The following is a 13,657-nucleotide window of genomic DNA, read 5'->3' on the forward strand; positions in this document are numbered from 1 at the left end:
CAGTGCTTGCCTAGCATGCATGCATGAAACCCTAGATTCAGTTCTTCAGTACCATATAAACAGAAAGGCCAGAAGTGGCACTGTGTCTCAAGTGGTAGAGTGTTAGGCTTGAGCAAAAGAAGCTCAGAAACAATGCCCAACCCCTGAGTTTAAGTCCCAGGACTGACAACAAAATTATTTAGTTAAATTGACAGAACAAAAATGCTAAGAATACATAGATTAGTGTTATGATAGCATGAAAAGAATTGAAAATAATTTGGCATGTTTTTTGGGTCATATAATACCAAATATATGTAGGTATCAATTAGCCCCAATTGTCTTAGGTCTGAAATTGAGCAATGTATTAGAGTTTTGAAGGTTAGGATTATATCACATGTTCTGCATAGTGGGTTGGTGCACTTTTTTTTTTTTTTTGCCAGTCCTGGGCTTGAACTCAGGGCCTAGGCACTGTCCTTGAGCTTTCTCAAGGCTAGCAGTCTACCACTTGAGCCACATTGCCACTTCTGGCTTGTTCTATGTATGTGGTACCAAGGAACCGAACCCAGGCCTTCATGCATGCTAGACATGGGGCTTGAACTCTGGGCCTGGGGGGCTGGCCCTGAGCTCTTGAGAGCAAGGCTACCCACCCTACCTCTTGAGCCACAACACCACTTCCTGTTTTCTAGTGATTAATTGAAGATAAGAGTTACATGTTCTTGAGTACCTGGGCTGTCTTTGAACCTCCATCCTCAGGTCTCAGCCTCCTGAGTAGCTAGGATTACAGGAGTAAGCCACTGTGCTTAGCTTAATTGGTACACTTTTGAGAGAGCCTATTTCATAATGATAGTTTCTATGTGGGATGGTAAAGCTAAATGCCTTTTACAGATTATTTTGTTTTATATCAACTTTGTGATAAGACAATTTCTGTATTGTACAGATGAAAGTTAAAAGGCAATTAAAAATAGATTAAGTCAGTCATTTTTATTTTGTCGAATATATGTGTAACTTGGGAGTTGCTTGCTTGCTTACTTTCTTTCTTTCTTTCTGTCCTGGGGCTTGAACTTGGGGCCTGGGGACTGTCGACATTTTTTGCTCAAGGCCGGCACTCTGCCACTTGAGCCACAGTGCCACTTCTGGCTTTTTCTGAGTATGTAGTTTTGGGGACTCGAACCCAGAGCTTTGTGAATGCTAGGGGAGCATGCTAGCACTAGACCATGCTCCTGGCCTGAAAGTTCACTTTCTGATATATCATGCTTTTTATCTATAGTATTCTTGCTTTTAAAAAAAATTCTATTTATTCCAAATGTTAGATTCATATTATATATATGTTTGTGTATAATTTAATTTATTAAAATAAATGTTTTTTTTAATTGTTAGCCTTGCAAAAAGCGAAGGAAAGATGACAATGACAGATCTTCCTGCAAAACGATTACCAAATATTTATCACCAGTAGGAAAGACTGGAGACAAGGTTTTCTCTCCTTCGAAATCCAGTAATATTATGCATTACTTTAGGAAGACTTCACCTACGAATGAGAAGTTACAATCAGCAAATGACTGCAAGATAAACTCATCATCACCATTGCCTACTGACAATAACAATGACTATAAGCCATCTTTGGAAATGTTCTCAAATGCAGAGCTGAAAAAGAAAAGAAAGATGATTAATCTATCTCATCAACTAAGTAATATTAAAACAGAAACAGAATCTCCAGTTGAAATTAGTAGTGATGACAGTAGGGATGAGTATAGTTTAAATAATGATTTTGTGGAGAAAAATGCCTCTGTTTCACTTCACAAGAAGCAGATAGAGATTGTTGCAGAAAGTATTCAAGATAGCAGAAACCAATCAAATACTATAACCACCAATAAGAGTTTTAAGAAAGCAAATCCTAAACAAAGTACCTCAAAAAACGATTGTAAAAGGTTGAGAAAAAGGAAGCACAGAGATGTAATTGTTCTATCTGAAAGCTTACCCTTGGCAGAGGAACTAAAAGAATGTAAAGATGGTAAACAGATAATGCCTTCTCTAACTCATGAAATTGAGAGCGTTACAAATTATGCTAACGCTAGAGATCATGAAATGGTCCATTTAAATGATAGTACAATAACTGTCTCATATGAGGAATTTTTAAAAAGTCATAAGGAAAGTCAAGGGCAACAGATTCCAGACTCTACAATGTCGATTTGTGTTTCTTCTGACACAGTTGAAATGGCCAAAAATAATTATATAAGCGAACTAGCAAACTGTGAAATAACTCAGCAGGTACATTTTAAGACAGTTACTGTCCTTGCACAGGTTCACCCCACTCCCCCAAAAAAGACAGGGAAGATACCTGCAATCTTCTTGAAACAAAAGCAGTCTGAGATGGAGACTAGTTTTTCTGATCCTGAGAATGAACAGACAGTTCAGAAAAGGAAATCTAATGTCGTGATACAGGAGGAAGAACTTGAGTTAGCAGTGTTGGAGGCTGGAGGTTTGGAAGCTGTGAAACCAAAGTGCAGCCTGGAAGAGAGACAGCAATTTATGAAAGCATTTAGGCAGCCAGTCTCAGATACACTTAAAAATGGAATAAAAAAATCTTCTGATAAGCTGAAAGACCTTAATGAAAAATCAAATGAGGAAGAAAGAGAGAACAGTAAAACAAACATGGAAAATTCTAGTAGCCAAATGGCTTCAAATAATGATAGTTCACAGTCACACATTAAGAAAGGAAATTTTTCTAAGGGGAAAAGTAAAAAGTTAAAGGAAAAGGGTAAGAAAACATTAGATACCAGTGTTACAGAAAACCGAGAGCATAATACTCAAGTGAGAGAAACAACCTTTTCCTTAAAAAGTAAACAAAGTCAAAATAAGTATAAAATGAGTTTAAGACAAAAGAAATCAGAAGTTTTCAAAAGCAGTACATTTTTTAATAGTGAAAGTCTTGTTTGTGATGACCCTTTAAAGATTCCTCTGAGTAAACAAACACCAAGAAAAACCAGCACACCAATTAAAGACAAGGTTATGCATTCTAAAGCTGAATCTGAAGATGGACTGACAAATCTTTCTCTACACAAACCAACCAGGAGATCTTTAAGAAGCAGAAACGTACATACTTCAGTAACCCTTAGGGCTGATTCCGAAGATATACAAGACAATAGTCCAGTAAAAAAATCCAGCCCATCAGAAAAGCATAGCCTATACACTGCGGAGTTGTTAACAGTATCCTCAGATTCAGAGAGTCCTATCAGGTAAGGTTTTGTTTTTGTTCTAATGTTCTGATATTCTACAGCATTACTAATTGGAAAAGAAAGTACTTCAAGCATTGAAGGATATGATTTCAAGAATACAACTGATTAATAAGAAAAGGAATGGTATTTTAATAAGGAAAAGAACAAGATTTCAAGAACTTTCTTTCCCTTCCTTCCTTCTTTCCTTCCTTCCTTCCCTCCTTCCTTCCCTCCCTCTTTTCTTTCTTTCTTTCTTTCTTTCTTTCTTTCTTTCTTTCTTTCTTTCTTTCTTTCTTTCTTTCTTTCTTTCTTTCTTTCTTTCTTTCGCTTTTGCCAGTCCTGGGGCTTGAACTCAGGGCCTGATCACTGTCCTTGGGTTTTCTCAAGGCTAGTGCTCTACCACTTGAGCCACAGCACCACTTCTGGCTTTTTCTATTTTTTTTTTTTTTTGCTGGTCCTGGGCTTGAGCTCAGGGCCTGAGCACTGTCCTTGGACTTTCTCAAGGATAGAGCTCTACCACTTGAGCTGTAGCACCACTTCCGGCTTTTTTCTGTGTATATGGTACCAAGGAATCGAACCCGGGCCTCTGTGCATGCTAGGCGAGCACTCTACCACTAGGCCAAACTCCCGGCCCCTGGCTTTTTCTATTTATGTGGTACTGACAAATTGAACCCAGGTCTTCATGCATGCTAGACAAGCACTTTACCACTAGGCCAAACTCCTGGCCCAACAATTTCTTCTTTTGTGTGTGGGTCTGTGGGGCCTAAATTCAGGACCTGAGCACTATCCTTGACCACTTTTGTTCAAGGCTAATGTTCTAACACAGCTCCACTTCTGGTTTTTAATTGGTTAATTGGAGATAAGAGTCTCATAGGGACTTACCTGCCCAGGCTGGCTTTGAACCACTATCCTCAGATCTCAGACTCCTGACTAGCTAGGGTTATAGGTGTTATCCACAGGCCTAAAACTGCTTCTTGTTTTGTAAATTTAGTCAGTCATAACTTCAAAAGAGTTCTAGATAAATTTTAGATGAGTTGTAAACTCTGATTTATCGCAGTTATCCCTGAAGAAATACCCAATATTAATTCTGCATATTTAACAAATAGTCAATAAATCAGAGTGTTATTTCTTGGGTAAATTGAATACAAGATGAAATGTATACTTACATAGTGATTCTGGCTAATATAAGAATAATCCATGGGGCCAAGAGTTTGGCCTAGTGGTTAAAGTGCTTGCCTAGCATGCATGAAGACCCGGATTCGATTCCTCAGTACCACATACATAGAAAAAAGCCGGAAGTGGTGCTGAGGCTCAAGTGGTAGAGCTCTAGCCTTGAGAAAGTCCAAGGACGGTGCTCAGGCCCTGAGCTCAAGCCCAGGACTGGCAAAAAAAAAAAAAAAAAAAAAAAAAAAAGAATAATCCTAAGGCCCAATATGGTTGTACCTGTAATTTTAGCACTCGGGAGACTGGGACAGGAGGATCTTGAATTTGAGGGCTGATAATGATTTTCAGGCCAGAGTTCGCCTATAGTTTCAATACCAAACTAAACAAAAAATATTTTAGGAAACTAATTGAAAGATTTATTTCGTTAGGTGTTGTTGGCTCATACGTATAATCCTAGCTATTCAGTGGCCTGAGTTCTGAAGATCACGGTTCAAAGCCATCTGGGCTAGGACAGTAGCTAGAATTACAAGTGTGAGCTACCAGTACCCAACTAAGTTTTATTATTTCTAAGGAAAGTTGCCAGGCACTGGTGGCTCATGCCTGTAGTCTTGTAATCCTAGCTACTCAGGAGATTGAAATCTGAGGATCACAGTTCAAAGGCAGACCAGGCAAGAAAGTCTATGAGACTCTTTTTTTTTTTTGCCAGTCCTGGGCTTGAGCTCAGGGCCTGAGCACTGTCCTTGGACTTTCTCAAGGCTAGAGCTCTACCACTTGAGCCTCAGCACCACTTCTGGCTTTTTTCTATATATGTGGTACCGAGGAATCGAACCCGGGTCTTCATGCATGCTAGGCAAGCACTTTAACCACTAGGCCAAACTCCCGGCCCATCTATGAGACTCTTATCTCAGAAAAAACTGCAAGTGGCACTATGGGTGCTGTGGTAGAGCACCAGCCCTGAGGAAAAAGCTCAGGGACAGAGTCCAGGCCCTGAGTTCAAGCCCTAGGACTGGCAAAAATAAAATAAATTTTTTTTTTGTCTGTCACAGCCTTTTTTTTCTTTTTGCTCAATGCTAGCAGTCTACCACTTGAGCCACAGCACCACTTCCATCTTTTTCTGCTTATGGGGTACTGGGGAATTGAACCAAGGCTTCATGCATACTAGGCAAGCACTCTACCACTAAGTCATATTCCCAGCCCTTTTAGTTGGTTCATTTTTCGGTCTGAGATTCTAAAACATTACAATTAAGAAAATGTTTCTAAGTAACCTCATCTCTTTTTTTAGAATGAAATTCATCAGAATTAGTACTCCCAGGAAATCTAAGAAAAAATCTAGGAAATTTGAAACAACTGATGAAGATTTTATTTCTCAGACTAGAAAGGTAATTAAAATGCTGGAATCCTCTGAATGATACTTTGTTTCCCTAAACAACCCAACTCCTGTTATAAAATAAGTCAAAGATATATATACATTTTATAAATTGGTTAACTACTTCTCTGTACTATTTTTTACTGTCATCCCATTTTTCTAGCTAGTTTATAAAGGTATGAAGATACTTTGTTGTGAGATGTAAACTATTAGGATATTTACTTGGAGAAGGTTTTTTTTTTTTATGACTACATTAACAGTCTTTTTTCTTAAGGTTGCCTATCTGAGTTTGTGGTGCTACACCAAATCACTACAGCCCAGGTAGCTCAAATCACAAGTTTATTTCTCACAGATCTCACAGATCATTGGATGTGAAAGTCCATTCATGATCAAGGTGACGACAGCAGGCTTGGTATCTGGCAAAATTGATTTTCCTGGAAGTAGCGCTGTGGCTCAAAGGGTCGGGTGGTAGCCTTGAGCTGAAGAGCTCAGGGACAATACCCAGGCCCAGAGTTCAAGTCCCACAACCGACAAAAAAAAATTGATTTTCCTGATTTGCAGTGGCCTGGTATCTTTCTATTTCCTCACCTAATACAAAACAAGTAGAGAATAATAATATTATAATTATAATAATTATTTCTTGTTGTGTCTGCAAATATATTGTTTGCCAGTCCTGGGACTTGAACTCAGGGCATTAGCACTATCCCTGAGCTTCTTTTGCTCAAGGCTTCTTTTGTTCTGCCACTTGAGCCACAGTTCCACTTCTGGCTTTTTATGTGTATGTGGTACTAAGGAATTGAACTCAGTGCTTCGTGCGTGGTAGGCAAGCACTCTCTACTACTAGGCCGAATTCCTGGCCCCTTTTCTATTTTTTTTTTTTGCCAGTCCTGGGCTTGAGCTCAGGGCCTGAGCACTGTCCTTGGACTTTCTCAAGGCTAGAGCTCTACCACTTGAGCTTCAGCACCACTTCCAGTTTTTTCTGTGTATGTGGTACTGAGGAATCGAACCCGGGGTTTTTGTGCATGCGAGACAAGCACTCTACCCCTAAGCCAAACTCCTGGCCCTGCCCTTTTCCATTTTTATATTTTTGTATTAAATATGAAATATTACCTGGGTTCTGATGATTCATGCCTGTAATTCTAGCTACACAGGAAGCTGAGGTCCAAGGATCTTGGTGCAAAACCAGCCCAGGCAGAAGTCTATGAATCTTATTTCCAGTTAATCACAGGAAAAGCCAGTGGTAGTGGTACTATGGCTCACATAGTAGAGTGCTAGCCTTGAGCAAAATGAACTCAGGGATAGGTCCCTGGCCAGAGTTCATGCCCCAGAACCAGTAATAATAATAATAATAATAAATAATAATAATAATAATTAAATATTTGCTGTAGACTAGATTAACAGTTCAAATTTTTGTCTAGGCAAGCAGTACTTCGAATTTATCAAAAGCAAAACAATTGATTGAAAAGGCAAAAGCTTTACATATCAGTAGGTCAAAGACTAATGAAGAAATTGTGACACCCTTAAGGCGTTCCTCTCGACATCTGCAAAAGGAGAAATCACCAGAATCAGATGTGAGTATTAATAATTCCTGGTTTGTTTTGGGGGATGGGAAAAAGAAACCATTACAAAATTACAAGGCCATAGTGTATGGTAGCCTTCAGGTGGTGGAAGAAAATGTTACTTCCAGTTTTGTTTTAAAAGCTTTTGGCTCCCTTTTGCTCTCAGAATAGTCTGAGCCTTTCTCAATCCCTTCAGGAGTATTCATAAGCTGAACTAGCTATTCTATTTTTCTCTGAGCAATGCTGACTATTTGAATGTATAAAGTTAATACTTTCATAAAGTAAATACTTCAATGAAAAAGCAAAAATTCCTGACTTAGGAAGGAATGAAGAAAAGTTATATGTTGAAGTTGCTAAGAATTATGGTAAGAAGGAAAAAGATATTCATCCTAATTTTGCTGTCACACCTCAAGCTGCAGAGTTACAGATATAAGGGGTGGTAAGGTAAGTATATATATGAAAAGGCCTAGTACATACAGTATTTGAAATTATCTGGGAGACATTTGTTGGGGTTACTGGAATATATCCTCTCTGGATAACGGGATCTCTGTATTAATTTTTTTTCTTTTTTTGGTCTTAGGACTCTCTAATACTAATAGATTCAAGTCCTACTTGTTTAAAAAAGCCAGAGAAAAATCTGAAGAAACTACAATGTTTGAATGATGTGCTAGGAAAAAAGCCTTCCAAAAACATACCTGGTAATCAAACTTAATACTGTTTATACAAGAATGTTTTGGGGAAATTATTCTGAGTGCACTCAAAATGGATATTTAATTTCTTGTCTTATGACATTTTGGTTGTATTATTTCCATTATTATTTTTTTCCATTATTATTATTTTTGTTATCGTTGTTGGTTGTGGGGCATGAATTCTGGAGCCTAGGCTCTGTCCCTGAATTCTTCAGCTCAAGGCTACCACCCCTCTTGAGCCACAGCACCACTTAACGGTTTTCTAGTGGTTAATTGGAGGGAGATAAGAGTCTGATGGACTTAGTGCCCAGGGTGGCTTTGAACTTCCATCCTCAGATCTCAGCCTCCTGTGTAGCTAGGATTATAGGCATGAGCCACCACATCTGGCTTATTATTTCCACTTTAATGACTAAAGTTTTGATGAACTGAGTATTTTTTATAATTTATTTTATTTATTTTTTTGCCATTCCTGGGTCTTTGAACTCAGGACCTGAACACTGTCCTTAGGCTTTCTCAAGGATAGGACTCCACTGCTTGAGCCACAGCACCACTTCCAGCTTGCTTGAACTCCGGGCCTGGGCACACTCAAGGTTACTGCTCTACCTCTTGAGCCACAGCACCACTTCCAGTTTTCTAGTGATTAATTGGAGATGAGTCTCACAGACTTTAGTGCCTGGTCTGGCTTTGAACCACAATCCTAAGATCTCAGCCTCCTGATTTGTTTAAAAAATGAATTTCTAAGGGCCGAGAGTTTGTCCTAAAAGAAGCTGGGTGCTGGTGGTCCATGTTCGAAGCCACCCTGGGCAGGAAAGTTTGTGAAAATCTATATCTCCAATTAGTCATCAAAAGAGCCAGAAGTAGAATTGTGGCTCAAGTAGTAAACACTAACCTTTCCAAAAAAGCTCAGGGACAGTTCCTAGGCTCTGAATTGAAATCTTAGGATTGGCATATACAAAAAAAGTTTAGAAGACATAATTTTGAGAGTAGATGAAATATAAGATAATTAATACTAACCTGATTGCTTTTTTTTCCCTAAGGAAAAATGAAAATTGCTCCTTTATTTCTTGCCAGAAAGCCTCAAAAACCAGCCAATCCTGTACTTGATTTTGTTGAGAACAGGTAGGTCCAATACAATTTTTTTTTTTTTTTGCTACTCCTGGGGCTTGAACTCAGGGCCTGAGCACTGTCCTTGGACTTTCTCAAGGCTAGAGCTCTACCACTTGAGCCATAACACCATTTCCAGCCTTTTCTGTATATGTGGTACCAAGGAATCAAACCCAGGTCTTAGTGTATGCTAGGCAAGCACTCTACCACTAGGCCAAACTCCAATCCCCCAATATAAAATTTTAAGTGTCAAAATATCTCATGGAATATGGGCCAGGAGTGTGACCTAGTGATAGAGTGCTTGCCTAGCATGCATGAAGCCCTGGGTTCGATTTCTTGGTACTATATATAGAGAGAAATCTGGAAATGGTGCTATGGATCAAGTGGTACAGCGCTAGACTTAAGGAAAGCCCAAGGACAGTGTTCAGATCCCGAATCCAAGCCCCGGGACTAGCCAAAAAAAGAAAAAGTGTATATATACACATATATATGCATATTTATATAAATATACATTTTTATCTATATATAAACACGTATGTATGTGTGTATATACGTGTATATATATATATAATATGGGGGGCATCTTTATCTGTTTGGTCTGATAAGAACGCATATGAAATGCATTTGAAGGTTTAACAAGTTGATTTTCAGAAATAGAATTTGATAGTGCTACTGAAGGTCTTGACTTTTTTTGTAACTACATTGGGGTCATCTCTACCTAAAATAACAGAATAATGAAAAACCAAATGAAAAATATAAAACTTCATTTACCAAGAGCCAAGAGTTTGACCTAGTGGTAGAGTACTTGCCTAGCACGCACGAAGACCCGGGTTTGATTCCTTGGTACCACATACATAGAAAAAAGCCAGAAGTGGTGCTGTGGCTCAAGTGGTAGAACACTAGCTTTGAGAAAACCCAAGAACAGTGCTCAGGTCCTGAGCCCAAGCCCAGGACAGGAAACAAAACAAAACAAAACAAGCAACAACATTAAAAAACTTCATTTACCAATCTCATCCATTAAGTATTTATATACCCACTGTATACAAGGTATTTGTTTTGTTACCAAAGATATAATATTATCTCACATTCCCTGTCATTACAATGCTTATCATCTCAAGGGCAGAAAGTCTATAATTAAACAGTAATTAGGGCAACAAATGAAAAATTGGTTTTGTGCTAAGGACAGGTACACAGTTCTTTTTTTTTTTAAATTTATTTTTTTTTTATTGTAATTAGTAGAAGGGTTACATGATATTTGCCAGATCAGGTACACAGTTCTATTAGAGTTTACATAAAATGCCCAAATCCTGAGTTCCAACCACAGGACTGGCAAAAAAAAAAAAAAAGACAAAAATTAAAAAGCAAAAATAAGTGAAAAGATCACTATGAACATTCTTCTTTTTTTTTTTTTTTTTTTTTTTTTTGCTGGTCCTTGGCTTGAACTCAGGGCTTACGCACTGTCTGGACCTTCTTTATACTCAAGGCTAGTACTCTACCACTTGAGCCATATCCACTTCTCACTATTTCTGAGTAGTTTATTGGAGATAAGAGTCTCATAGACTTTTCTGCCTAGGCTGGCTTTGACCTGCAACCCTCAGATCTCAGCATTGTAAGTAACTTAAGATTATAGGCAGGAACCATTGTTGCCTCTTGCCTGGCTTATCAACACCTTTTTGTTTTTTGTTGGTCATGGGACTTGAACTCTGGGCCTGGATGCTGTCCCTGAGCTCTTCAACTCAAGGCTACCGCCGTACCCCTTGGATCACAGTGCCACTTCCTGTTTTCTGGTGGTTAGTCTTAAGAGTCTCACGGACTTTTTTAGTGCCCCGGCTAGCTTTGAACCATGATTCTCAGATCTCAGCCTCCTCAGTAGCTAGAATTACAGATGTGAACCACCTTGCCAGACTTTTTTTTTGGGGGGGGCGGGGGTTGGTCATAGGGGCTTGAACTCTGGGCCTGGGTGCTGTCCCTGAGCTCTTCAGCTCAAGGTTACTGCCCTGCCCCTTGAGCCACAGCACCACTTCTGGTTTTCTGATGGTTAATTGGAGATAAGAGTCTCATGGACTTTAGTGCCTCACATCTCAGCCTCCTGAGTAGTTAGGATTACAGGTGTCAGCCACTGTGCCCAGCTCAGGCTCTTTGAATATATATATGTTGTCCAGTTTTGGGGCTTGAACTCAGGGCCTGAGCACTGTCCTTGGGCTTTCCTCAAGGCTAAAGCTCTACCACTTGAGCCACAGCACCATTTCCAACTTTTTCTATGTATGTGGTACCAAGAAATCAAACCTGGGTCTTTGTGCATGCTAGGCGAACACTCTACCACTAGGCTAACCTCCCAGTCTTCAGGCTCTTTTTTAATTCCAGTACTGGGGCTTGAATTTAGGGCCTGGGCCCTGTCCCGAGTCTCGCTGTGCTCAAGACTAGCACTTTACCATTTGCACCACATCACCACTTCCAGCCTTTTCTGTGTATGTGGTATTGAGGAATCCAACCCAGGGCTTTGTATATGCTAGATGAGCATTGTACCACTAGGCTATGCTCCCAGCCCATTAGGAACATTCTTGTACACAGATGAACAAAGTTTTTTTGTGTGTGTATGTGATATTGGCTTGAACTCAGGGCCTTAACATGTCAGTCCTGGACAATCTGTCACTCCCTATATAAGTCTGATCTCTCTTGGGGTAAATACTTGGAAGTGGGACTGCTCTGTCATTGAGAGGTGCAGATTTGCATTTTAAGTTGTCACACTGTCTTGTGAAGTGATTGTTTCATTTTGCATTTCTACTAGCAATATATGGGAATACATTGCATGTACCAGCACTTAACATTGTCACAATCTTAAATTTTGTACATTGTCATGGTTTTATAGTGGTATTACATTGTGAGTTATTGGCTTAACTTTTGTGGCATTAGAGATTAAGCTTATAGATTAATCTAGACAAGTTCTATCTTTTTTTTTGTTGTTGTTGTTTTTGCTCATCCTAGGGCTTGAAGCTGGCTTTGAACCACAATCCTTAGATCTCAGCCTCCTGAGAAACTAGGATTATAGGCCTAAGCTACCATGCCTGGTTTAGATGGTTTTGTTTTGTTTTGTTTCTATTTTGTTTTTGCTAGTCGTAGGCCTGAACTCAGGGCCTGAGCACTCTCTTTGGGCTTTTTTTCAAGGCTAGTGCTCTACCACTTGAGCCATAGTACCACTTCCAGCTTTCTCTTTGTATGTGGCACCGAGGAATCAAACCCAGGACCTCATCCATGCTGGGGAAACACTCTACTACTAGGCCAGGCTCCCGGCCCATACCTTTGCTTTTGTGATAAGTAAAAAAGAATTTCATCAGCTAACAGCTTAGGTTAATTTTTAAATTCAATATAAAAGTTTATTTTCTAGATACTTTATTTTTTTAAGTGTTGAATTAATCTTAGTTTTTCTTTTAAAAATTATTTTCTTAAAAGTCAAGATCCATCTGAAAAATCACAGAACTGTGATACACAGTTTAAAGCAAAGCGTGAATTTCTCATGAGTGGTTTGCCAGACTCTTTGAAACGACAAATTGCAAAGAAAGCTGCTGCCCTGGATGTGTACAATGCAGCAAGTGCCAGTTTCCAGAAAGTTGTTCATGTTCAGCAAAAAGATGATGGTAAGTTGATTAAGATCAAATACTTCAGTTGTTAAAAACCATAAATGTGACTGTTAAAAAAAAAGAGATGATGGAGGTTTGTGGGGGGAATGAGACCCAGGGCCACTGAGAGTGATGCACACCTCTAACCCCAGCACTTGGGAAGGTGGAAGGAGGCTCTGTTGTTCAAGGTTAAGCAGGGTGAATAGTGAGACCCATTCCAGAAGAGAAAATGCAGCTTGAATTGCATAGAATTCTTTTTTTCTTTTCTTTTTTCCTTTCCCCTTCCTTCCTTCCTTCCTTCCTTCCTTCCTTCCTTCCTTCCTTCCTTCCTTCCTTCCTTCCTTCCTTCCTTTCTCTCTTGCCAGTCCTGGGGCTTGAACTCAGGGCCTGGGATCTGTTCTTGAGCTTTCTAAAGGGTAGAGCTCTATCTCAACCTACCTTGAGCCTCAGCCCCACTTCTGGCTTTTTATGTGTATGATACTCTCCTAAGAGTATCCTCTTTTGGTCTCACTGTGTGTATTTAGAATCCTGTATAATGTATCATATCTCAGTGCATTTTAGATCTAATATCTGCATATAAGGGAAAACATGTGCTGTTTGTCTTTCTGAGCTTATCTTACTTCACTTAACATGATTTGTTCTAGTTCTATCCATTTTCCTGTAGACGACATTATTTTTATTATTTTTAATGGCTGTGTAAAATTCCATTGAATATAGCTTACCGTTTTTTTTTTGGGGGGGGGGGATCGATTAATCTATTGTGGGGCATTAGGGCTGTTTCCATATCTTAGCTATTATGAACAATACGACAATGAACCTGAATGTGTCCTTATTATATCTTGACTTGTGATGATTTGGGTAGATTGTGCTTGACATTTTAGTTACCTTGAAGACCAATTGGTAAGATTATGGTTTCAGGACAAAAAAATTTGAGGGGCCGGGAGTGTGGCCAGGAGTGGTAAAGTGC

At 39.2% G+C, this 13,657-nt stretch overlaps 1 protein-coding gene across 1 annotated transcript in view; it reads left to right on the plus strand.

Annotated features, from left to right (window-relative positions):
- Atad5 (ATPase family AAA domain containing 5) overlaps window positions 1–13,657 on the plus strand; it is a 45,616-nt gene that overhangs the window by 3,510 nt on the left and 28,449 nt on the right. The window contains exons 2-7 of the mRNA XM_090350647.1: window positions 1,357–3,212; window positions 5,638–5,734; window positions 7,140–7,292; window positions 7,861–7,978; window positions 9,007–9,088; window positions 12,524–12,708. Coding sequence (XP_090206773.1) covers window positions 1,357–3,212; window positions 5,638–5,734; window positions 7,140–7,292; window positions 7,861–7,978; window positions 9,007–9,088; window positions 12,524–12,708 — 2,491 coding nt within the window. The remainder of the gene's footprint in view (window positions 1–1,356; window positions 3,213–5,637; window positions 5,735–7,139; window positions 7,293–7,860; window positions 7,979–9,006; window positions 9,089–12,523; window positions 12,709–13,657) is intronic.

The sequence above is a fragment of the Megascapheus bottae genome, chromosome 17 (genome assembly GCF_031878675.1).
Source record: "Megascapheus bottae isolate mThoBot1 chromosome 17, mThoBot2.hap1, whole genome shotgun sequence".
NCBI classification, from domain to species: domain Eukaryota; kingdom Metazoa; phylum Chordata; class Mammalia; order Rodentia; family Geomyidae; genus Megascapheus; species Megascapheus bottae.